Source organism: Apteryx rowi, unplaced genomic scaffold, assembly GCF_003343035.1.
Source record: "Apteryx rowi isolate R43461 unplaced genomic scaffold, aptRow1 scaffold_2, whole genome shotgun sequence".
NCBI classification, from domain to species: Eukaryota; Metazoa; Chordata; class Aves; order Apterygiformes; family Apterygidae; genus Apteryx; species Apteryx rowi.
In genome coordinates, this window is record NW_020448307.1 from 10,204,716 (window position 1) to 10,229,463 (window position 24,748).

General features: G+C 48.1%; 1 protein-coding gene across 2 annotated transcripts in view; it reads left to right on the plus strand.

The window, feature by feature from the left end:
* Positions 1 to 326: 326 nt before the first annotated feature.
* EBF1 (early B cell factor 1) overlaps positions 327 to 24,748 on the plus strand; it is a 263,104-nt gene continuing 238,682 nt past the window's right edge. For both annotated transcript variants that reach the window (XM_026063502.1, XM_026063503.1), the window contains exons 1-2: positions 327 to 396; positions 7,170 to 7,238. In XM_026063502.1, coding sequence (XP_025919287.1) covers positions 359 to 396; positions 7,170 to 7,238 — 107 coding nt within the window. In that variant the 5' untranslated portion in view covers positions 327 to 358. The remainder of the gene's footprint in view (positions 397 to 7,169; positions 7,239 to 24,748) is intronic.

Below are 24,748 nucleotides of genomic sequence, written 5' to 3' on the forward strand. Positions count from 1 at the left end.
GTTGTTTTTTTTTTTTCTTTTAATGCTATTAGGTTTATATTTTATTCTGAATTGAAAAGAAAATTGTGGTTGTCTTGACTACTAAAAAAGCCCATCCTACACACTGCTTGAGAGATGTGCAGGGGAGAGGAGGGAGTTTAGCTGTGCTCAGCTCCTGTTGTTTTCCAGCTGCAAATCCTGAAACGGGTTCTGCGAAGGCACAGTTTCTTCCACCTGAGACTTAGCTTGCAACTCTGGCTGAGCACTCTGTTACTGTGATGCATTTTTATTTTTTTTTCCAAACTCAACTTGATGCATGGCTAAAAATGTGTTTTGTTTCTAGGCGATAGTATATGAAGGCCAAGACAAGAACCCAGAAATGTGCCGAGTTCTGCTCACGCATGAAATAATGTGCAGGTAAGAAATACCCTGCTTCCAGTTAATTAGTGATGAGAAGATGAATTTGTGTCTCAAAATCTAGGTTTAACCTGCAGCTATTTTAGGACTTAAATTTATCTTTCTTGCATTAAACAAGCCCAAAATAACACAGTTCTGTGCGTGTAATTAGCAGCAAGGTCTCGTCACGCCAGTTTTCAATAATTTATAAAGAGTGATTCTTAATGGAACGCTACTGGTTTGCRTTTAGACACTGCAGCCCAGAAGAGGTCTCCTCACCGAAATTAATAAAGTCAATTATAGTCTTTCTAGCAATAAATGTCTGCTCCCACCCCCCGCGATAACTTCCCCAATAAAATGACAAAATGGCCATTTTTGGTTTTGCTGGACGTGCGTTCAGACTCGAAGTCGGGAGCCCTTTTCTCCCGTCGCCGCTGAGACGCCCCTTCCTCGCCGTTTGACTTCCCCCGAGCTGCTCGCGCACGTCCCCCACCTGGCCTGCGCGCAGCGGGCGCTGCCCCTCCATGCAAAAGACGTCTGTTGGCTGATTTTCTTCAGACTTCCCCCTGCCCGATGCGGCCGCGCGCGGTGCTCTTTTCCCCTGAACGTGCCCCGGTGCTGGTCACTGAAATGCGCTGCAGTCAAATATCTTCTCTCCCTAGCGCGGCACTTCTGCAACAGGCAGCCGCTTCCTTCTCTTTTCTAGCCGGTAGAAATACGCGGAGCCTCTTCTACTTCCCTCTTATTGCAGAGAAGTCAGCATCTTCTCAGAGCCCTCCAGCACCTATGCGAGCTTGACCTTGCCGTCCCGTTAAAGTTGGGTGGTTTTCCATGTCTGAAAAATTCGTTTGTTACGTGTTATTCGATGGCAGGAAATAATTCCCTGGTGGAAGGCAGGCCGTTCTTGCATAAGCTCATTGTTACCATCAAGCTGTTTTAAGACTGTAAAAATACCATTGCATGCGTTGTAACTTTCACAGAACATATTTACTAAAAGAAAGGAGTAACTTGAGGGTAAAATTTAGTCCCCACTTCCAAATGAATAAACTTGGATGAGGGTTTCCTGGCAGCGGAGGGTCTTAGGCAAAATATTTGCATGGAATATTCTCTGTTGGTCGATTTATTTGTTTATTTCCCCCCCTTTCCTGGGGATCTGCTTGTTCTGCCCCCCACGGCAGCTCCCCGCTGATAAACCCTGCTCGCGTTTTTCCGGGAAACCCAAGATATAACCTGTTACGGCACGAGCACTGCTAGAGCAGGCAGGTACCTCCAAGAGGGGCCCGAGCTCCCGCTGCGGTTCGGAGCTGAGCGCGGCTTCGCTAYGGGCTCCCGGCCTCTTCGCCCTTTCCACGTGGAAGCCCAAGTCATGCTGACAACCCGTAATTGCCCGAAAATTCGTTGGCCCCATTAGCACCGCTTTCACACCCGATAGCCAGCTAGGAACAATTCCCGGAAGCGTTAAAGGAGGCCCCCGACCTGATAAGGCTGAAGTGCAGGCTTTGCTCTTCCCGTCCAAGCAGACCAGTGGCACGGGGAAGGCTGCTCACCTGAGTAAAATTAAGCACGTGCTCAAGCGCCTGCAGCAGCAGGGTCTGAATCTGCTCGCTGTCAGGACTGGCAGGTGCGCCTTGTTGAGTCTTCAACTGCAAGATTTTGAGGTAGGGATTGTATCTACCTGCAGCTCTGTGCCAGCACCCGGCCTTAGTCAGGATTTGAGCCTTTTTGGGGCYCCGGCAATCCTGCAAAGCAGACAGTAACGGTGCTATAGCCAGGACCTGGCCGCGGGGCTGAGAGCGCCGACGGGAGCCCCTTTAGCGCYGGCTGGAGCAGCAGCAGCCCTCGCTCAGAAACGCGTGTGGAAGAGCTTCGTCTTCCTCCMGGCTAGTACTAAAGGACTGCTGCTCAGCTGCCTGCACAAGAGTAAGAATTATATACTTTGATGCATTAATTTTCTTACAAATACTTGAGGAACATAAAGAGTAATAAATAAATTGCAACTTATATATAGGGCTGAGTTTTAACCGGAAGACCAAACATCTGCATCAAAGATTTACAGCCTTGTCAATATACTTTGACTGAGATAAAATTATTTCCATTCTGGGAATGTTGAAAGATGTGCTGTGTCATTCCAGAGCAGTCTTTCCCTTTATTAAAGCAGTTTACACTTTCTTTGTTCTTAAAATTCTTTGAATCAAGAGCTTTATTCTTCTTGTATTTGTTTACTGCTAGTTGCTGCTTCATGCTTCATAAATGTAAGTTAGAGGGGTAGCAAAAAAATATATATATATCTGACCATGGTAGGCAAATGTGTGTCTGGTGGGGTGGTGGAGATGTATTCAAATTTCTTACAGCTCATATTAGAAATTACCCATTTCCCTTTCTGCCCATACATTTGTAAGAGGGTGCTGTTTGTTTACCAGGCCGCTTGACCCTATTGCACAAATCTGTCATCTATTGTGCTGCTAACACTCTTTTAAATTGCAAATCTGATGCTCTTTAGGGGTCTGGAAGAAAAAAAAAAAGTCTCTCTCCACACCATTCTGTTTCTCTTGATTTCTTGCCTGTTGTAAGTGGAAGTTGGGATGTGCTGAATTTGCACCAGGGGTGCAAATGCAGCCTCAATTATAAGCATAAAATTAGAGTCTGTTCCCCATTAATCAGCCCGGCTAATTGCTATGCACTACCATTAGCCATATGGTGTGAAAGACAGCTTGCTCTCCCTAAGATGAAATTTCTTCATTTCAGACATGAAATAGTGAGGACTGTATTTTAAAATAGCTTGTTTTAGATATTTAATTTCTAAACAACTTTCAGCAGTGCTTTCTATCAAGGCTAACTGCACAATAAAACTTTGCATTTATGTGACAAATCTGTGTATTTGCAGTATACTGCAACCGTGGCATGGATGAGACAAAGAATTCAAATGTGTRGGAGAGTCCTGATCGTGGCAGGAGAGCGGGGCCGAGGTTTGCTTCAGGTGGCTGCTTATGCCGAAGGATTTTGTTGCATTTTTGTCAAATCTAAAATCCACACGGTTGGCAAAAACGTTAATAGCTGGGAAGAATTCGCAGCCTCGGTGGAATTTATTAGCATTGTAGGCAGCGTGGGGAGGGACATCTATGGTTAATAATGCCTCAACAATTTCCATTATGAAACCTTCAGTGGCTTTCAGCTTTGCCAAACTTGAGCTGTTCTGGCTGCAATGTCCTTTGCAGGGTGTCAGCCTCAGGCTGACTTTCTTTGGAAACTTTCAGCTAAAATGGTTCAGTGATTTCTGAGAATGAGGTTGGAGTAAAATATGGGTTTTTTCTGCGCGAAATAAAATCTCGCCGCTGTTTTTGCCGAGAGGCTCTAGCACCTCCGAGCTTTGGGCAGGGRAGGCTGCTGGGGGCCGGGACGGTGCTGGCGTCCGCGGGACGGACGGACGGACGGATGGACGTCGCCCCGCTTTGGCCTCGCTGGGAGCTTCTGCAAAATCTCCCGCGTGGCCTCGCTAACGACTTGTTAGAGCCTGGCAGCGAAGCGATCGGAAAGCCGCGTTCGCGCTGGCCACGTGCCACCGTGCTGCCCCCCCGCCCCCCAAACGCCGTAATTCCTCATTGTTCCTCGTCGCCGCAGAAGAACCGAGCGCCGCGACGCGCAGGGCAGGACTTCTGCCGCGAACGGCGCGAGGGTGGGCACGGGGCGAGGAGGCCGGCTCCTGCCATCCCGCGCTCCTGCGGCCGGGAGCCATGCGCCGGCTCCGACGCCGGAAAGGGCCAGGGAGGAGAAGCCGGATATGGGGCAAGCCAGCGGAAGGGCCGGAGCTTCCCTGAGGGGTTGGGATGAGGAGGATGAAGGCAGCGGTGACTCCCGGTCTTGGGAATGCCTCCAAAGGGCAGGAAGGGGCTGGCAGCAGCCCCGGGAGCGGGTAACGGGACAGAGGGGCAGCGGCTGCAGCTCCCGTCCCTCTTGCTTCCTGGCAGCCGGAGGATTTCCAAATGACTTGGAAAAGTTCCTCGGAATTCTTAAATTCCTTCGGGGAAAGGAGAGGGGCGCTGCATGTTTAGGAGCTTTCTTCCAGGGCGAAGGAGGCATTAAAGCCCAAAGCTTTCGCATCAAGCAGAATAAAAGCGCTCCCCGGGTCACGCAACTGGGTCTCAAAGTCAGGGTTTCCGTGGGGTCTTCGTTCGGCAGCTCGGCGCGGAAGAGCTAGGGGGAGGCAAGGCCTAAAATTCGACCGCTGGAAAAAAAATTAAAAGGGCAAGCAAAGGTTTTAAAAAAGATCAAATAAAAAAAAAAAGTCTAGAATGAGAGGGAACATTTGGGGCCTCCCGTTATGTCACGGGGCAGCCAGACGAAGGGAAATGCCACCGCGCTTCCCTCCCCGTCACCCTCAAAGGACGTAGAGAAATCAGCTCTCCTGCTATTACTCAGACCTAGCGGGACGTGTTCTTGGGAAGCCCTATTCAAATCAGGGGGCTCCTCGATGCACAACGCAGCGTTTTCCCCCCTCGCCGGGTCGCGCCAGCGACTCCGTCCCACCGGAGGCGGGAGCGAAGCGTCCCCATCCTCGCGCCGCCGCCGGTGCAGCGTGCCGGGAAGGTGCCRGCCCGGGACGGCGGCGGGCGCGAAGCCTGGGAAGCTTTGCTCGCCCGCGGCCGCGTCCCTCGGGTCGGCTGTGGGAACGCCGGGGAGCAGCCCGGATTCGCTGCAGTCACAAGAACGGCATTGTCTTAACTCGTGCCAACTCTGTTTCTCATTAGGTTTTAATCATTTAGAAATGATTAGCAGTTTTTATTGCCTTGTTTGTGGGTAAATTTTCTCACCCCACGCGTTCTAGCTGCGCTCCAACCACGAGTCCTTTTATAGGCAAAAAAGAGCCCCCCAAACGCCCGCGCGACTATTTACCTACAGCGTGTTTTATTCCTTCCTAAATTTTAATACTTTCTGGGTGCCAAGGCTCTTACATTTTTTGGTGAATCAATTGTGGTATTGTGCTGTAAAATTAAGCAGTTTTTTTTGGCAATCCCGAACAATGTAACTTCCACCGAAATGAAGATACCGCACATGTGTTAACTGTGAAAAGTTTCAAACCCTGAGTAGTTGCCTTGAAGCTTTTTGCGGTGAAAAGAATTATGTATTTTCCTCTCTTTGAAAACAAAAAAAATTTTTTTTTTTGGAACCCATGTTTAAACAGGCTGTTTTTGTAAAAGGCCCCTTTTTTTGTTATCTTTAGTGTGGTTAGTTGCTTTATTGGTAATCTTGGTGGGTAACTGTATATTATTCACTCTATTGTTCAGCAACACAAGAGAACCTTTGTCAGCCTCCAAACAGGGCTGTTTATGTAGTGTGGCACTTCTGAGGACTTCTTCCTGCGCTCATGTCCTTCCACCTTCTGGGGAAAAGAAAATAGTTCTTCCGAGAGGGAGCCCGGCAGTGGTCGTTTCTACCACTCACCCCAAGCTGGCTGCTGAAACGAGAGTGATGTCGGGTTTCTCGCGACACCTTTCAGAGCGAGCTTGGCGGTTACCAAAGACTTGGTTGCACGTGGCTGAGGTTTGCCAGAAAGAGTGTTGCAATGGAGAGGTGCGCTCGGGCCCAGCGAGCGAACGGGGGTCCCCCTCGCTGGTGCTACCCGGGATGTCCCCATGTGCAGGGTCCCCCAGGCCCTTGATCTGCAGGAGGTGCCCAGAAGGTCCCCGGGGACCCAGGAGGGCTTGGGAAGATCTGGAGCTTCTCGGGTTTTTCATTTTTTGCTTGGAGCCTTCCCTTCRGTGGGAGATTTTCTGTTAAGTTGTGGAATAGGAGCTTTCCCTGCTGGATGGGTTTTGACGCTGGGGCTAGCGAGTGGGTGAAAGCCGGAGGCTTTGCTCCCCTGAGGCTTCCTGACTCGGTCTCGGGGGCTTCAGCAGGGCTTCGGCGGGCCAGCCCCGGCGCGGTTCGCCTGCGGCTCCGACCAGGGTGGTTTGCACCCAGCGCAGAAACGTGCGCGTGGCTCCCGAGCTGATGTGCAACATCTGCGTGAGTCGGGCTCTTGACGGACAGTCGCCCCTGACGAGGCGTCGTCACAAGCAGCAGTTTAACTTGGCGGTGGGAACAACGAGCCGCCTCAGTTCAAAAGAATCCGGGCCTCGAGGTCAGCGATGGAGCAGAGCTTTGGTAGACGGAGCTTATATTTCACATGCCTGCTTTGTATCTGACCTAGCGCGGGGCACCAGCCGCCGGAGCCGCGCTTCCCATAGCATTAGCAATCATTAACGCTCTCGGAAAACTCRGCGCAGCAGACATGCTCGAGCGTAAAAAGCCGCTGCCGGCGGCGTCTGCGTTTCAGCTCCCCCGTTAACAGCGCTGTTTAGTCTTAGCGGGAGCGTAGTTGCGCTTTCGGGTTTTGGGGGGCAGGTTTCCCCGCGGCTGAGCATCCGGCTGGATGCGGAAAGCGGGGATGTTGYGCGGCCGGGCGCTGCGGGCGCCAAGGCAAACGCAAGAGCTGCGCTCGGCGAAGAGCAGGGCGCCCGGCTTTGCGCGTCCGCGGGACGGGAGGCCGCAAGCAGGCAGCTCGCCCTATTTCGGATGATCCTTGAGTTATTATTTGTGAAAGGAGCAAAGCCCCTTTCTTTTTGTATTTGCCGTTGCTAACCAGCTGTGCGAGAAGTTAAACATAGTAATTAACCCATATGTGACCCACTACATTTGACTGATTTCCAGGCAGGGACAGACCGGTAACTCTAGCTGGCAATTTGAACCTACCATGTTCGTAATGATGATTTTACAGTGTAATGGTCGCACTAAATCCTTTCACTTTTGCTCTGTAGCCGCTGTTGTGACAAGAAAAGCTGTGGCAACAGAAATGAGACTCCATCAGATCCAGTGATAATTGACAGGTAAGGACTGCTATTGTTTCCTTCAATATATCTATATTTTTTTCCTCCTCATTATAATGAAACACCTGCCCTGTGTTGCTAATGGGGAAGAATTAGGAGTATCTGCGGATGAAATTTTGTTTTTGATACCAAATTAGTTGTGCTTTGCAAGCGTGATTGCCATGGAAGGGCCATATGGGATATAACGGAGCGACCTGCTCTTTGGAAGGCTCCAGTTCTCCTAACTGATTCATGTGCAGCAGGAGGATATTTTTCTTTCTGACTTTCTGTGGCTCAATTCACATGCTGTGCCAGGGAAGCTTCAGGAATAAAATAATAATAGTTTGTGATTTATGAAATGTGGTTGGGTGCTTATAAATATTTAACTTTTATTTGAAAAATGTTTGAATCATTATCACTTTTAGCTACAGTAGTTCTGTTGGATGCAATCCATCTACATTTTAAGGTTTTTATTTATGCATAAAAACAGTTAAAAAAATAGATCTGCAAACTAAGGGTTTTTTTCTCCTGTTATTTTCTTTGGTTGGAATACTATTTTGACTGTATTGTCAGTTGATTAATTCATTTTTGCCTGCCTTAATTATTGTGTTTTTAAACAGATCCATATTACTAATCTGACATCACCAAGTAAATCATTGCAGTACAATGCATCTATTTTAGCTGTTCCGAGCAACGCGTAGTTTCCGTGCTTGCAATTATGCAGAAAGGTAGCCAAATAGTCATTTTTACATTTTAATTGTTGAAATTCATTGTACGAAGCCATGTATGATAACCAGGTTATTATGTAGCATTACTCTCTAGGAGTTAAATGGCCACGGAGTACTGAAACTATCTGTCATCAGCTAGGGAAAGCAATACCATTGCACTAATCTGCGAATACAGCGACCCTGAAGGGAAACTACCTATACATATAGAAGCTCGAGCATAGAGCGGAGTGCTGCTCCTTGCGTTATTGTCTGAGTTAATGTTTGCTATATTAAGCTCAAAGTACCTTCCATGCCAGGGTGTCCGTTTTTATGAAAAAGGCGCGGGGGGGTTGGTGTGCTCAGTGCCCCATCCAAACCGAATTACAGGGGAGTGAGTATCGCAGAGCCTTGCCTGGCGTTGTGCTTCTGCGGCCCTCCAGATTTATAGTTCTTGTTTGAATTTGTTAAGAAAGTGCATGGACTGGAAGCTTATAGCAGATGTTTTGATTAGCTATAATAAGTAATCCTGCGAATGTTTAAATCTCAGAAGATATATCTATCTATTTTAACTAGGCATATTTTCATCTTTTGCGAGCATTAGGTAGTACAAAGGAAAGTGGGAAAAAAAACATAGTGAAATCTGTATAGAGATGTGTTTTATAAGCATGCTGCAGAGTTGAACACTGTAAACACGGTGTTGGAGTGGCATTTTGAGCGACATGAAAGCTACAAAATTCACATGAATTTTTCATTGTACTGGAAAGTGAGATGTTAAGATGCTAATGGCAGGTTTACGGAAATATTTTGTTTAACCATCTAGTATGCAAAACTGTGAGTTGCAAATCATTTTAAATTATGAAAGCCAGAGATGCTGTCTGTTACATGATTTCTACAAAACGAGCAAAACAGTTACATGGAAAAACAGATTTAGCTTCCTAGCAGTGATCAAATTATCAGTATTTACGTAAATTGATGCAAAACGTAACAATTCTGAAGGTTATATTAAAAATACTAGCTAAACATAATTTGGAGATTATAATATAAGCCTCTTACCTCACCGCCCGTACTAAATCACATTTTGCTTGTGAATGGGTTAAGCTTTTAAGTTCTTCACTTGGTTTTAAATTGTGACTTTGATACAGAAGGTTGATATGACTGTGGTTTGAATAACATCTGATTTTGACCTGTTCCTGTGGGTTGCAATGGTATAAGAAATTTGACTCAGCAGTACTGTAATTAGCCCTCCCTGTGTTTTTGAAACAGGATTGTGTTACCTGGATTGCATTAGTGTGGCTTCTATTGTTGCCGCTTCGCATCTGTCCCAGTAGGGTACTTAAAACCTTTTCTTGGCCAGGGCTAGTTCAAACAATTTAGGCCAAATAAGTATGTGCTTTATACAGTTAGTGGCTTTAGTGATGTTTCTTGTGACATTTATCCTATTCCTTTTTTTTTTCCCTTTTGGTTTGGAAAGGATAAAGCGATCTATATGGAGCCTTTTTACCTTAAAACGAGTCCTTTAAAATTGTTCGAACATTAAAATGCCTGCACAAAGCCAGAACATATGTTTAGTTGCACGCTATTGTCACTTCTGCATGCACACAATTTTAAACTATTATGTCAATTGATATGCAAAACCATATTTAGCTATTTTTATTTGCATGTGAGCTTACAGAATTCATTTACCATTTGGGCTAAAGCACTCCCTCATGCCTTACAGTCGGATGATAAAGTCTTGCCTATGGATTTAATCAAACTCTTACATCGAATCCTACGAATCCAAAGAATCTGATTTACCATAGAATCTATCTGTGGGATTTTTGACATATGGACTTACATGGAAATGCTTTCCTCTTCTTACATGCTGGAATACTATTTTGGATTGATTAATTCTCTTTGATGAGGCTAGAGATACTTGGGATAGAGAGAGCTCAGTCTTTGTGGTTGTTTAGATGACTTGGTGAAGATGCTGTTTCGCAACTTCAAAGTTACTTTTGTTGTGTCCTTTTTCAAACCCTGGATATATATGTGAAAAATAAACTGTATATTTTACTTAATCAAAATGTGGGATTTAGAAAAAAATCTATAGGTACGTTTGAAACAAGATATGACTTTATAAAAGTACGTTATTTGCTCTGTTATAGTATCAGAAGACATAGTGGTGAGAGGGACATAAAGAATTTTATACTCATATAGTGATCTGAATTTTCTCTGGAAAACAAAATAAATCTACTATGCTTATAGAACAGTCATTTCTAGGAACTTTCTTGGAAACCTGTGTGTGTGTCTGAATCATCTTCTTAGCATAGCCTGTGTATTTTATCGCTAATCCGGTTACATGTGTTCAGATGAAGCTCTGATGAACAGGAACTCGTTTTCAAGGGGTATTATTGTCACATACAAATGCACAACTCCTCCTACAAGTACAGTAGTAGGGCTGTATTGTAATCATACTTAAAGGAAACACAGAGCACTTGCTATTATTAAATTAAATTCTAGATTGATTTAACATTTAAATTGTAACTCATATTTGAATTTAAAAGGTTTGCAATAAAATTCCTGTGAAGAAATTGAATAAATTGTAGTTTTATTACCACTCTGGATATCCTGGTGTCCTAACCTTTTTCCTTACAGTTATCTTAGTTCAATAAATAAAACCTCATTAGACTATTCCCATTTCAACGAGTTTATTAAATTTTACAGGAGTAATTAGCATAAGCTGTGCTAATTTTTCTGGAAGACTAATGAGAGAGCTTCCTAATTAGGTTTGCTTTGTAAGAATCAGAAAAGATGATAATGACAAAAGTCACATAGGGGAGAAAGTGGAGCTTTATATTATTCCTAGGTTCAGGAAAGAGACTCCTCTCTCTTGGCATTCTTTTCCAAACTTTTAAACCCAATTTACCGCTGTAGAGACCAGTATTTAATGGCATTATCGGTGCCTGCTAGGGATTTCTTTACCTTTTATGGCTGGATCCAGTAAACAGTAGTCCTGTTGACTGATAAAATAGAAATAATCATTGCAATCCCAAATATAGGGGCAGAAAAACTCTCAGCGTGAAGGATCACGTTCTGTTGACCGATCTGTCCTATATAGCGCCAGGGYGTGACGCTGCGTGCCAGAGGCCCTGAAAACAGGCTCGGGGTGGTAACTGCTGGTGCACCCCAAATTTTGCCCCTTTCCAGGCTGCACTAGTAGGGTGACGACAGTGCCCTGAAACGGGCTTTGCTAAGGTTTACCGATGCCGATGAGACCTGCTTAAGAAAGCTCACGACCACCTATCCTTTGGCTGGATAAGCTTCAGTTGCGGTGTAAGTTAGCGGGCGCTGGGTGGGAGCTCGCGGGGCGACGCTGAGTCCGGGGCAGGTCGGTGCGGGGATCCTAGGGTCGCTGCTGGCCTCTGTGCAGGAACCTGCCGGAGCCCCTTGCGTGCCGCTTCGGATGCGCTTTCTGAGCARTAAGGCTCCATCTGGCTTTGAAGAGGCTGCGTGTGTGTTGCTGGTTTGGTAGAGATCTTGTTGGTAGAGCAGGGGTGGGGAACGCGGGGGAACGCTTATCTGGTGACACGAAGGTGTGTTTTAATGCATGGCCTGCTACGGCGTTGGAAAGGCCCGTGCGACCCTCCGCCAGGCCGTTTCGACACCTGCCGTACGGGATGCGCGATCGGGCTCTCTCGAGCATGTCCATGGCGCACGCAGCCAGCGTGGTTATGGAGGGAGCCARCTTACCTACATATGTTTTTGAAATCTTGCAGCCTTTAACCTGAAAAATTTTATGTTTGTGGGTAGGATTTCACTGTGCAATGACATGAAAAGAAGGGCGGATGACTTTCAACGTCTCCGTTTTACTGCTTTGCAAGTCATCAGGTAGTGGATTGTGTTTTAAGGGCCTGATCATCCTTTCATCCCAAATACCAGGCAGGTGGGAAAATGGCAGAGAGGACTGTGTTGCACTTGCTGTATCCTCCCCGCAAATATACTTGTTAGGCTGATGCAGCAGTGAATGCACTTTGCAGTAGCTTTCCTTGCCCAAAGAGAAGGTAAGGGAGAGGGAGGAGGTATGGTAAAGCAGGCCAGATTATAGAAAGGTCCCAGTGAGAGGAAGAGGGTGGGCATTTTGCTTGGGAGGAAGCTGCCAAGAGATGCTTTGCTGCAGGGAAGGGATCAGTGCCCGCAGCTGATCCCCAGCCAGGCTACAGGGCCACCGGCCTGTCACAGCGCCGGCATCACAGCAAAGTGGCAGGAGATGCCAGGAGCTTTGCCAAGCGGTGCCAAATGGACATGAGCAAAACCTAGCGGAAGGGCTGCTGCAAACTCATCCCTCGGACGCGGCCTTGCTCTGAGTCGAGTTCCTGGCTGGGCCTCGGTCCTCCTGGCCCTACGTGAGGGATGAACCTGGGTGTGCTGGCGTCCGGCTGCGCTGGCCGGGGAGGTGCTGCAGRTCCCGTCCACCCTGGGCACATGCCCTTTTTTTTGCATTCGGCAGGGTAGGAGGGCAGGCACGAGTGTCTCCCTCATAGACGTCAAGACGTGAGTGAGGAATGCACCTGGATGTGAATATTTGGATGTTCTCTTGAATCTGGTACAGGAAGGTGCCCCCCTCACTGCTCTGCCTCTTTCAGAGGCTGAAGAGAGTTACTTACGCGGTAGGGAGGCAGTCTGGGCTGTAGATAACTGGGCAACAGAGAACTACCCCCAGCACCCAACAGGGACGTCTCCCAGGCTGTCTAACGCCCCTGGTCCTCCAGATGGGATGTTCAGATGGGCAGAAGTTGACGCAGAGCGTTTCTCTTGGCTTCCCGAAGCTGCACACTGAGTGGGGAGGCACCGAACCAAACATCCTTAAGGATTTGGTTATGATTGATGCATCTGAAAAGCATTACCCAAAACATTTCCCACATGACTCGGGCAACCAAAGGCATTTGGAGCCTTAGTAAGATAAATGGGAGACTCCAATCATGACATGCTTTTTGCACAGAGAATCAGGCATAAATGCTCACCCCTCTGCCTGCGCTCCTAGAGAGTGCTGCGCTAGCCCTCTTTCRGGTGAAGAAACTACTAAAGCTGTGGGTAACTTTGCAAGGGTTCGTGCAAGGATCTGCCTTGGTTTCAGTCTATAGGGGTTGGCCTCTCTGCCTCTTCAAAATTAATTTATTTTTCTCCTGGGTTTGAATGAACTTGGTCAGGGTCAAAGCAGCTTCCATTTATTGTTTGTTTGATTTCTCCCCTCCCCCTCCCCAGTATAAGAATTTTGTATAATTTCATAACTATTATGCAAAACCCTAATTTGGTCTCAGCTTCACTCAAGAGGTTTATGAATCTCTCAGCAAACCTGTTCTGAGTTTTCAGTTTGTTATAAAACCCCAAACCAGGAAAGTTTTATGTGGTTTTGGGTTTCACTGCAAACATTTCACACTGCTCTAATAGTTACTCGCTTCTCTCCGTGATGCCTTTTGAATCTGCAGCGAGTGCTTTGGGCTTTATTTCACTGCGATCTGATGCCTGATTATTACTATTTAATATCAGGGAGGCTCCTATCACAAAGAGGACTCATTGTGCTGGATGCTGTGCGGCCTCTAGGTAGGTAGATGGTCCCATTCCTGACGAGAAGTGGCTCTCCTGACACAGTCTAAAAATCGGGTCTGAGATTTTCCTAAGGAGAATACTGGAGTTAGGCACCAAGCCTGCACTGAAGACTGGTCTACCCTATTGCTTCTGGCATCTGACTCTCATTTTTACTGCTAAGCCACTGCGCTGTCACTTCGGGACATGGCCAGCCCTGTTTCCTGCTGTCCCTCAGTCCAGAGAAGTGCCTTGGGCGCACCCAGAGGATGCGCTGGACCCGCTGCGCTGAGCGCCCGTGGTCCGTGTGTCCGTGCCCGTACAGCCCCGCTCCACCTCGCCYGGGCAGCGAGCCCAGGGCGAGCAGCTCTGCGCCCCCCGGTACGTCACGAAGTCCCTCGGGCTGACTCCGAAAATCTCAGCCTTGGTCAGCGAGGGTTAACGAGTTTAGGAGATTGCACTGGCTCCTCTCGCTGCTACGGTCCATCCTTCAGACCCTAGCGGCTTGCTTCGGCAGGGCAGCGCCCCAAAGCCGTGTCGGGACCTGGCGCGGGGCTCCGCCGCCCCGCTTGGGTGGCCCAATTTGGGTAGCCGAGGTTGGAGGGCACGTCTGGAAGTTCTGCTGGCTCTGGGCGGTGACCCTGCCGCGGCGTTAGGAGAGCTGCCGGGGAGCTGCCCTCGTCCCGTCCCGGAGGAGCTCGGGGCCGGCGGGGCCGTCCTGCCCTTTGCTTCTGCTCATGAAACGTCCAACGCGCTATTCATACCTAGGCACCGCTTAATACGAGCCCCTACCTCAAAGCGTGTCCTGGAGCAGGGAGGATGTGCTCCGCACAGCGGGCTGCCTGGCTCCGCACAGCTCCGGGGCAGTTTTGCTTCTTTTCAAGAGCGGGGATTTGGGGGGGGGGGGGGGATATTGGCTTTTTCTCATATGCATATATATGTATACGCTACTTCTGGTGAGGGCAAATTTACTGTCCCGTCTTAACGCTTGATTTATTTCTGCATTTGCCGTTACATTGGGAATGCACACATGACTAGTTGAGTAAGAGTGTTAGGAGAATGTATTTGCAAAGAGCATCCCCAATTTTAATGCAGGTTAGCTAAAACTGTTCTGAAGATGATTTTCATCTATCTTACCTCTATTGCACCTTTTGCTGGGTAAAAACATAAGCCAAGCCCTGTTCTGCAGAAGCTTAGTTGTATGAGTAGTTTTGCTCGTGTGAGTAGCGTAAACGGCATGTTCTCCCTGCTGAAATGTATCCTTGTATGTAATTGGCCAGGTCTACAAAAATAACTSTGCTAAATTCAAATCTACTTTAGTTTGCTGGAAGCACATAATTTTAATACAACATATAGCTAATAAAGTTAAAAGAGAATAAAAAACAATTGCAGGTTTCTTTGTAAATCACGACTGAAWTAACTTTCTAGAAATGTGTTTAGCACTGTCTTCAGAGAGAGCAGCAAGACTCTGCAGCAGCAATGGTAAATACCGGTATGAATTTTCTCTTTCCCTGTAACATCAGTTTTTTCTGTAACAGTTCTGGAAAAGTACAGAAAAGCCATACAAAGTTCCCAGTGTGTCACATTAGCAACTTTGCATAGGTAGTTTGTGATCAGAATATATTACTGTATCAAATGAGTGTTTACTTTTTTTGCTAAGGACAGTATTTCAGAGGGTTTTTAAAGCAGAACGAATAATTTTCTACCCACTTCTTTAAAATGGTGTTTGGAAAGACGAAATGTGAAAACAAATTTTCTGGTGCTGTCAATATGTGAATTATGTAAAATTAGTTATTAAAGGGCTTTATTTCAAGTCACTGAAATTATATACTGGACAGTAGTAAGGTGACCCAGATATACAGCCTTTCACTGCAATCATTGAACTGCTATGAACAGTGCGGTTTTGTCTTTAGTTTCTTGCAGCCTCTAAAGGTGTAGGCAGATGAAGATAACTTCAAAAAGAGCTATTTCTCCAATTACAAGCTTTTGTCCAAGAGCAAATAAAGATTTCAGACTAGCAGCATTCACCACRGCAAAATTAAATTCCCTTAATCTGGCACGGCTCTCAATTTGGCAATAGTTTAGGATTTTCTGTTGAAGCTATAGCGGCAGTTGCCCCGTATCGCCCATGTTTTTCCTCTGTAATGAGACAGCTACTCTGAAGTGCAAGGAGAGGAGGGTTTTTGGGGGGGGAGGACGCACGGGCGCTGGTGGGTGTAACGTACACCGCGGGCGCAGGGAGCAAGCGCRGCCCTCCAGGACTTTTTTCCTTTTCCCGTCACCACCAACGTGCAACTTTCCCCTTCCCAGCCGTACGGGGAGGAGGAGAGGGAAAACACAAAAATCCCCCCCAACCCRCGCGCGGCCGAATCGGTGGCGTTTTCTATCGCAACGTCCAAAACGGCACTCCGCAACTATACCGTCTCGCTAACCGTTTGAGGCACAATAGTTCCCTAATACAATATAAAAAGTAATGGTGTTAGCTAACACATCCTTAATAAGATATTGTCCGCGGCGCTGCCATATGCTACTGAGCGGGCTTTCCCTCTGTGCGGCTTTTGAGTTCGCTCAATAAGATTATTTCAAATACTCTAATCCTGAATCATTGACATGAATACAAAAGCCTGGTGACATCTAATAGATGCCTCTTAGCTTTGCTTTTCCTCTTGTTCCTTTCCTTTGGCTTCTCTTTTTACCTGACAAAAAGCTTACAGACACTTGGGCTCTGTCTCTCGGTGCCAGCATGTGGGTCCCCTCGTGCAATATAAAGGAGGAAAAAGGGCTGACATGGGGCTGATAAGCCACAGAGCAAAGGACCGTAGATTAAAAGTAAATGCCAGTAAATCCTGCCCTGTACACTCGCTTGTTCTTTTATTGCTTGCTTTAACTCTTCCAGCGCCAGGCCGGGACCCAAAGAGATGAAAAATGGGGTTAAAAAAAAAAAAAAAGGGTGACGATACAGGGACGTGATGCTGGGTCCTGGAAGTGGGCTGTACGTTCGGGTTTGCTCGGCTCTCCCTGCCTCCCTCCTCTCGCCTTGACTTTCTAATCAGAGTTAAAACCTGTTTGCTGGAGCTTCTTGCATCGTTCAGACAGCTAAATGTTTAGGTGACTTTTGAAAGATGATCTTTTTTTAAAATTTTTTAACTCAAAAAAAAGAAGAAGCAAAAAGACCTCAGGTGACATGCTTGTGACCCCAGAGAGGATAAATTTTATATAAAGTAAACTGTTAAAAAGGACTGATATCCCACTGTGAGTGTCTAGCAATAAAAAAGGATCTTCCTCTTGTTAGTGTTGTCTCGAYGGCTGCTGGAGACAGAAACTTGCTTTCTGCTCATCCTCTTTTTTTGGGGCTTTTCCAAACTGTTCATGAAGCGACTCCAACATTTGCCTTTGGAAAAAGCTGTTGGTACGGGATACAGCCGGTCTCTTTAACGGGTTAAAAAGAAACCATGTTCAAAATGTCGTCATTTTCCGTAATTCTCTCCACGATTTTGCAAGGAGCCTCTCACGCTTTCCTGACCAGGATAACCATCCACTTCCACCCAGTTGAGTCAGGTCTTCTCTGTAATCTCCCTGAATATAATCTTTCAGTTAGATTTTTTGGCATCTGTATCACTACATAACCATTGGCTGACTTCCCAGATGTTAAGTCACTTTGATAAGTGGATGTTAAAAAACCACTTTACCTAGTTCAGATTTTGCAGAAGGATGACACAAGGAGAGCAGAAAATGTATGCCGCGTTCATTATAAAGTTCTTTGCTCTAAAAGAAGAGGAAAATTAGCCACTCTCCAAGCTATTAAGCTGTGACGGGAGCTGCTTTTCCCGGCTGCTCCCGCTTCCGCTGCCTCGCGGCGCCGGGTGCCGCTGGGGCGCACCTCTGCCCGTCTCCCTTGCGGGCAAGGAAAGGACCCGGGTGCATTGCGTGAGTGGTGCCACGCAGCTGGGCTCTGAATTTTAGGGGGAAAAAAAGAAAAAAAAAGGATTTTGCTTTTGCAAAAATTGTTTTGCTTGCAACGCATCTTTCCTTACGTCGCGTTACAGAGCAGCGCCCTGCTTCGTCCAACTGCGGATGCGCCGGGGGCCGGGGCAGGACCGGCTTCCCGAGCTGGGGCTCCTGAAGCTCTGAAAGCAGCTCTGTAAACCTGGCTTCCTTCCTATCCTTGGCCCCCGCGAGCCCCCTGGGAGCGGGCAGCCGGGGCTGGAGCGCAGGGCACCGGGAGACCCCGGCCGGCTCCATCCCGCGCCGGCAGCTCTGCGACGGGGCTGCATCCTCGGTGGGTCGCCGGACCCCGGCCCGGCCGCGCACGGTGCTGTACAACTGCAGAGCGAGAAGCATCCTCTGCCCTAAGGAGCTGAACGGGCGAGGCAATCTTTTGGCTATGTCTGCCCTTTTTTTTTTTAATTTCATTTTTTTAAAATGCAGGTAGTTCAATAATAGCTCTGGCGTCCCGAAAAACTGAATAAACTATACCGTGGTGTAGAAGGAAAACTTCTCACTAAACCCAGTTGCGCGTACATGAGTTGTCTTATGTCGTGCGCCTCTTGGCAGGGGAGGACGCTTTTTTCCGAAGAATTGCCCCGCTGTGACAACGGTAACTTAATTTGTCAGGAATTACAAGAACATTAATACATCATGCCCTAATGCATCATTAGTGCACTAATACTTTCGCAGTCGTCGGAGTTTTTCTAAGGTTGGATTATAAACGCCTTCAAAGTCAGCTGGGCTTTCATAAACTTGAGTTCCCAGGATTATAATTGGAATTGAGACACCTATTTTCCCTGATTAATTCTTGGAGTTTGTATATAGCCGTCAGCCTTGTTGACATTCGCAGCCATTCGCACTTGAAAGAATAGCGTGCTGTTAGTTAATATTTGTGTTATCGTAAAGTGGCATGATTTAAAAAAAAAAGAGAAAAGCGTGAGACTGTTCTCGGGGAAATAAGAGAGAATTTTGGGAAAGCTTTTTGCCATGGTAACATAGTTATTGCTCATTAATCTGTCAAACATGAAACAAGTTCCAGACTACAACACAGTTAAACACGGCGTTGTTTCGTGGGGGTTTCGGCTCAACGCTACCTTTTCTCCGCAGGGAGCGTCCCGGCGCGGCCGTGGGGCAGGAGGGGAAAAGGACCCGCCGCTCCCGGGAATGTCATCGGGTGCCTGGCCGGCTCTGAAAGAGGCGCTGGGTGCCCCCGGGGCCGTGGGCTGGTGCTGAGCATCCAGCCGGGCCCTGGGGCAGGAACGCGAAGCCGTGGGTGCTGTGCCATGGGTGCTGTGCCGTGGGTGCTAGCTGTGGGGTTGTGCCGTCAGGGCCCACTGAGAGTGCCATGCCATGCCATGCCATGGGTGCTGTGCCATGAGTGCCAGCTGCGGGTGCAGTGCTGTGGGTGCCCACCTTGTGGGTACCATCAGTGCCCACCATGAGTGCTGTGCCATGCTGTGGGTGCTGTGCCATGGGTGCCATCCCTTGGATGCCCACCATGGGCGCTCACCATGGGTGCTGGCCATGGGTGCCCACCATGGGTGCTGGCCATGGGTGCCATGCCGTGGACGTCCACCATGAGTGCTGTGCCATGGATGTCATCCCATGGATGCCTGCCATGGGTGCCCACCATGGGTGCTGGCCATGGGTGCCATGCCATGGGCACCCACCATGGGTGCTGGCCATGGGTGCTGGCTGTGGGTGCCGGCCGAGCAGAAGCGGGGCAGCGGGGCACTGACAGGCGCCGCAGCGCTGGCTTTCGGGCACTCCTGTATCTCCAGAAGGAAGGAAGTTTTTCCTTCGGCTCCAAGATAAGGTGTCATTCATGAGAGCGGCGCGCTGAACTAATCAGGTTAATTGAGAGGCCCTGAATAGCTCTCACTGAGCGGCTCCCTCCTTCCTGTTCAAGGCAGATAGCGCAGGCGGGGAGATTACGAGGGCTTCAGAATCCTTCTCACCATCTCCGAATTTCACACTGATTTCGGGATGCCGAGCGTCGGGACAGACAAGCAGCGCAGGGGTTGTACAGTTTAGCTTTGCTGAGAGCAAGGTATTTTTTTATGATTGTTATTATTTTTTTTAATGCGGCCAGATCCTCACATCTCTCCTGATGCTGCTGGTTTACACCGGGTGAGATGGTGGAAACTGCCCCGCTGTTCCCAGAAAGATGTAGAGGACTAATCCAGGCACACCACGGGCTCTAGATTGACCTGCTCTTGCGTGTTGTTAATATTAAAATTATTTCAGAGCTAACTCGTGGCAGGGCTGCAGGAAACATTAATTTTAAAAAGATGTTTTCAGTGTTTGAAGCAGATAGCAGTTGGTTTTATTGCTTTTATGGTATCATTTCCCTTTAAACCCTTCTAATCGGAGTGGCTGTACATAATTTTATTCAAGTTTACCAGGATGTGAAAGCATTTCCCTCTGGATGCTCCTGCCAAATTAGGAACATCCAGGCTCCAAACCTCACTCTAATCTTCCTACTAGCCACAGTCTATTACATTTTCTTTGCAAATATTGCAATTATTAGAGTGCAGGGGAGAGAAATTCAGAAAAACAAATTCCACCAAAGTAGCGACCCCCCTGGACCAGTTGCTTAGCTTAATTTAAACGTGGGCATCGGTGTCCCTGTCGGCCCCCCTTCCCCCGGCTCCTTTTCCTTGGAAGTTTTCGGGAATGACTTTAATTATCTCTACAATCAAACTCTCGCCGCCGTCCCTGCGAAAGCGTGTAGTCACGGATTGCTGGGATTATTTTCTTTAGCACTTGGGGATCGAGAAGCCGGTTGTTTCCAAACGAGAAGCAGCTGGGATCTCGGAGCCCCGCTTCGGAGGGAGCCGCTCCGCGCGCGCGGCCGGCGCGGCAGAGAGCCGCGGACGGGAGCCCCAGTGAGCCGGCCGTCGCCTCGCGGCATCGCGCAGGAGCGGCCCGGTTTCGTTCGTCGCCTGGGTTATGTAGCGGGTTTGCTCCGCGCGTTTTCGGCACGGCGCTGCCGGGCCCGGCTTCGGCTCCTCGGGAAGCTCGGCTGTGGCGGTGCTGGCCCCGCGCCCTCGCCTTCTGCCGGCGTAAAGGGTGGAAAATAAAATTAAGGCCACGACGGGCCTTATACTGGACCCGTGTCCAGACGAAAGGCGAGCAGGCAACGCCGGAAGGGATTGCCAGAACCAAAGAAGCGGCGGAGCGAACTTCTGCTATCTCCCGTCTTGGTGACCGGAGAGACAAGCCGCAGGGGCGGTGCTCTTCCTCGCCTTCCAGCTTGGAGAAATTCGTTATTTGTCATACCTTATTCATCTGTTTTAGTGCCAAATCCAGTTTAGAATTAGGACCATAAGTCTAGTCAAAATTTGTATGAACTCTCCTGCTAGCTGAGTGTTYGGTTGCAGCCAAAGGTGCAGAATCCTCCTCTTCCCTGAGTTAGGAGGACGGAAACCCGGAGGAGCTGCCCGCGATTTCGGATGGCTGCCCCACTTTTCCAGCTTTCTAAGCGAGAGAAGTGTTCGTTCTTTGGAAGACAAGAACGTGTGTTCATGGTTTGTGTGCATATAAAATATGCATAAAAAGACATGCCTATCCATACGATTTCCCTTTTAAAGATCCTCTCGCACGCTGGCACTCGCGGGCACGCAGCCTGTGCTTGACTGCAGGCTCGTTAGGATGGTTTGCTTGTGAAACTGCGTTATTTTCTTAATGTTGGAAATGGAATAGTGACTAAATGAATAGCTCAGGTAAAAAGATAATCCAGAAAAGAAGTCTCCCAGTTCCTGTATTAAAAAAAAAAAAAAAAAGTTTATGGCAAAGAAAATGATTGATTGCTCCGCTTTGAACAGATACTTTTAAATGATTTGATTTCTTTACTGCCTGAAATATAATGACTTCGACTCTATTAATATCCCCTTCAGCACAACTAAAGTATTTTTTAAAAAGATGAAATCGTTTAGCTCTGAACATACTTGGATTATACCATGACCTAAATACTGTTATATATTCAAATATATACATACACATATATATATATACACATATATACACATCTTGTTTTAGAGTTTTAGGTTGGAACAAATATTCTGCAACCACTGTGAGTCTAATATTTTCTACGTTTTTATTTCTGCATATTTTCTTCTGCTGATACATTGATTCGGTGTTTCAATTTATCATCTTATACGTATGTATACGCATACGCACACACATGCTGTTTTCRTATTTTTGCTTTTTAATCTGGGTTTTCCATTTCTTTAGACAAATAACGGCTACGTTTCCAGTCACTCAAATTTGGACAGAATTTTACTTCCTGTTTCAARGGTCAAGGAAAGCTGACCTCAACAGCAGTGTTGAGGCTGCTGAATTATTCATATCATTGACTTTGTGTCAGCTTCCACATTTGTGCAGAGGGATGTTTTATTCATTTATCTCATTTAGGGACCTGCTCTGCACCTGTTTCTACCATTAAGTACCCTGTAATTTGCATTTGATGCTAATTTAGTTTCATATCAGCCTGGTCCCCCCTTGTTAATTTAATTTTCTAAGACCCTTTTCATTACAGTAGAAATGTTTCCCTCTTTAAAGCAAACATCTATACAAGTAATTGTATAAACTGCCTTTTAAATAATATCTTTTAGAAGATTCCACCGTTTAATTCCTTAATTCCTATAATTAGCCATGGTTTGATTAATGTTTCAAAGGGTTAAATTAAAATGCAGAATTACTCAAATGCATACTTGAATAATTTCCTCTCCACTGATAACAGTTTTTGCCATGCTGCTTTTATTCTGCTCATGATTCCGAATATTACGTGTACTAACAAGCACTAATTTTCCTTATGTAGTGATTTTAGTCTGCTAACTGATAGCTGTTTTTTAAAGCATAATTGTTGGAGGCTCCGTATTGCCAGGGGGATGCTGGATCTTTTTTTTATTTTTTTATTTTTTCTCCTCCCGAAAGATTGGAAGCGGTTAGGGAGAAATGCTGCAACTTGAGAAGCTGCTCTAAGGATCCTCTTGAGACTGTAAGAAACGAGGGGATCCTGCCTTTTACCGCCAAATATCCCTGCTGCGGTCTCTGATTGCTGGAGGGAAGGATTTGGGTGTATTTACGGCCCTGGCGGGTGTGTTTGTGGAGGTGACAACCTGCACACGCGCGGTGACCCTCTAGGGCGAGGTGTCGCAGGACTGTCGCCTCCGAGCGCGTTTATACCTTCTCCGGGCGAGAGCGGTGAAGAGATGCCGCTCGCGCCGGGAAGGTTGCAAATCCGAAATGCGAAACGTCGAACGGGAGCCTCGGCTTTTGGGTTTTGCCGTTGCTTCCTCCCGTCGCAGAGATGCCGCCTGGGCTCCGATTTTGCCGGCGGGGCCCCCCGGACGCTGCCGGCAGGGCRTCAGGCCACGCACCTGCAAATCCCACCTGGCAGAGCGGCCCCCAAATTCAGATCCTTAGGACGGTTCCCCCTTGATTTTATCATATACTCCCAGTAACGACTTTAGCACAGGGCATTTCCTGACTATTAATGACCAGCTGGGGTTAATGGCCCTTGCTTGTGCCTTGAGCCATCAGCTCCTCCCGACTGGTCATTAATTCCCAGGAAAAGCCCTCTGTGGAGGTCATTATTGCTTAATTATCTCCATACACTTTAATGCCAGTTTTGACAATGTACAGTCTCATACTTTGAGTTATAGGTACTTTATAATTCATTAAATAGCTTATCATTAAAACTGCAGATGATCTTGATTATTATTTATTAATGTTTTCCCTTTGATTTTTTTTTTTCTTCCCCCGGAATCTGATGCTCCCGTGCTGTAGCGAGGAGGGGACGGAGGTAGATGGAGCACGGCTCAGAGGCTGCGGAGCGTCGCGCCGCGGCTCTCGCCGGGTCTGTGGGGCCGAGCAGCCGCCCGGCAGAGCCCGTGGGCTGCAGCTCTGCGTCCATCAGTGAGACGAACAGCTCGGGGCTCAGCTTGCCGTGGGCGTAAGGGCCGGTGGAAGGCTTGGCGAGGGGAGYGCATGGTTCGCACCGCTGTGCAAACCCCAGCGGCACTGGCAGCATCGGGGTCCCCCCCCAAGCTGGGGGACCAAAATGGGATGAGAAGTGCAGTGCCTGCCATGAGGGCAGTTTGGCCTGCCAAAGGGATGGATTTATACGCTTTTTAATGCGAATATGCATCTTTTCCTCCTGGAAAACCTTCAGTCACTCTTAGCAAGTGCTGCCGGTGTGCGGTGGGACGGCTCTCCGCCTGTTCGCCTGGCTGTGCACCTGTGAGGCCGGAGGTGCGGGGGACTCTGTGTGCACATGTGTGTGTGCATGTGTGCGCACATGCGCACGTGTGTGTGTGCATTCCCAATTTTGCAGGAAACTTGCTCCGGCGTTCTCTGGTCCGTCCGTGGCCGCCGCTCGCGTTTCCCTGTGCCGTTTGGACCCTGCGCACACTGATGCCAAGCGCCATTTTTCCCAGCAGCCGGGTCCCCGCTGGTGCCGCGTTTGCTGGAGAAGAAGCTGTGCGCGGGTGTGGAAATACAGGCCCCGCTGGGTCGTGCCGTCGCYGGTAGCGGAGGCCGCGCTGTCACCCGCCGTGTTTGCTCTTCTGCCGCGGTGCCGGGCGCGTTTGCAAACCCTCCTGCACCGCTGCGAGCCACCCAGCCGCTCTGCTGCTGGCCTGGCCTGCTCCGAAAACCAGTCCGCTCCGACTGAAATCATAACGTCGCTTGAAAGCAAGGAAACAAACCAAAAACCTTGCGCAAAGTTTAAAGGTAGCGTGTTGCTACTAAGGAGAAAGGAAAAAAAAGGACCAGATCTCTTACAGCTGTCGGGACGGTCCAGCAGCCGGGAGCTGATGGGGAGTTAGAAGTTTTTTTTTTTTTTTTTTAAAGAAGAGGGCAAAAGGGAGCAATATCGTTTATTTATTTATTTATTTAAGAGGCTAAAAGATTTATGGTAAAGTTAATTTAGGAGAGCTGGCTACTCTAAATTCATGCTGTGTGCAAAAGTCGCCCTTGTGCAAGGCAGAGGGACCCGGGCGCGGATTTTGGGAGAAGGGCAGCAGAAATGGGAGCGCGCCGTTACTTATTTATTTTCCTTGCCTCCCGCTCCTCAGTGGCGGCTTTGTAGGGAGCCATGAATCAGCCCTCAGATCGGTGTCTCCGCGCCGTGCATCGCGGCCGGGCGCGGGGCGGGCGCTGCGAGCGACACGTAGCGGGGTTTCCCCCCCCCCGCGGAAGAGCGGCGGCTCCGCGCTGTCGCCGCCAGCGCAGAAGCGGGAGTCGCGCACGTGGCGAGGGCGCCGAGCGCGG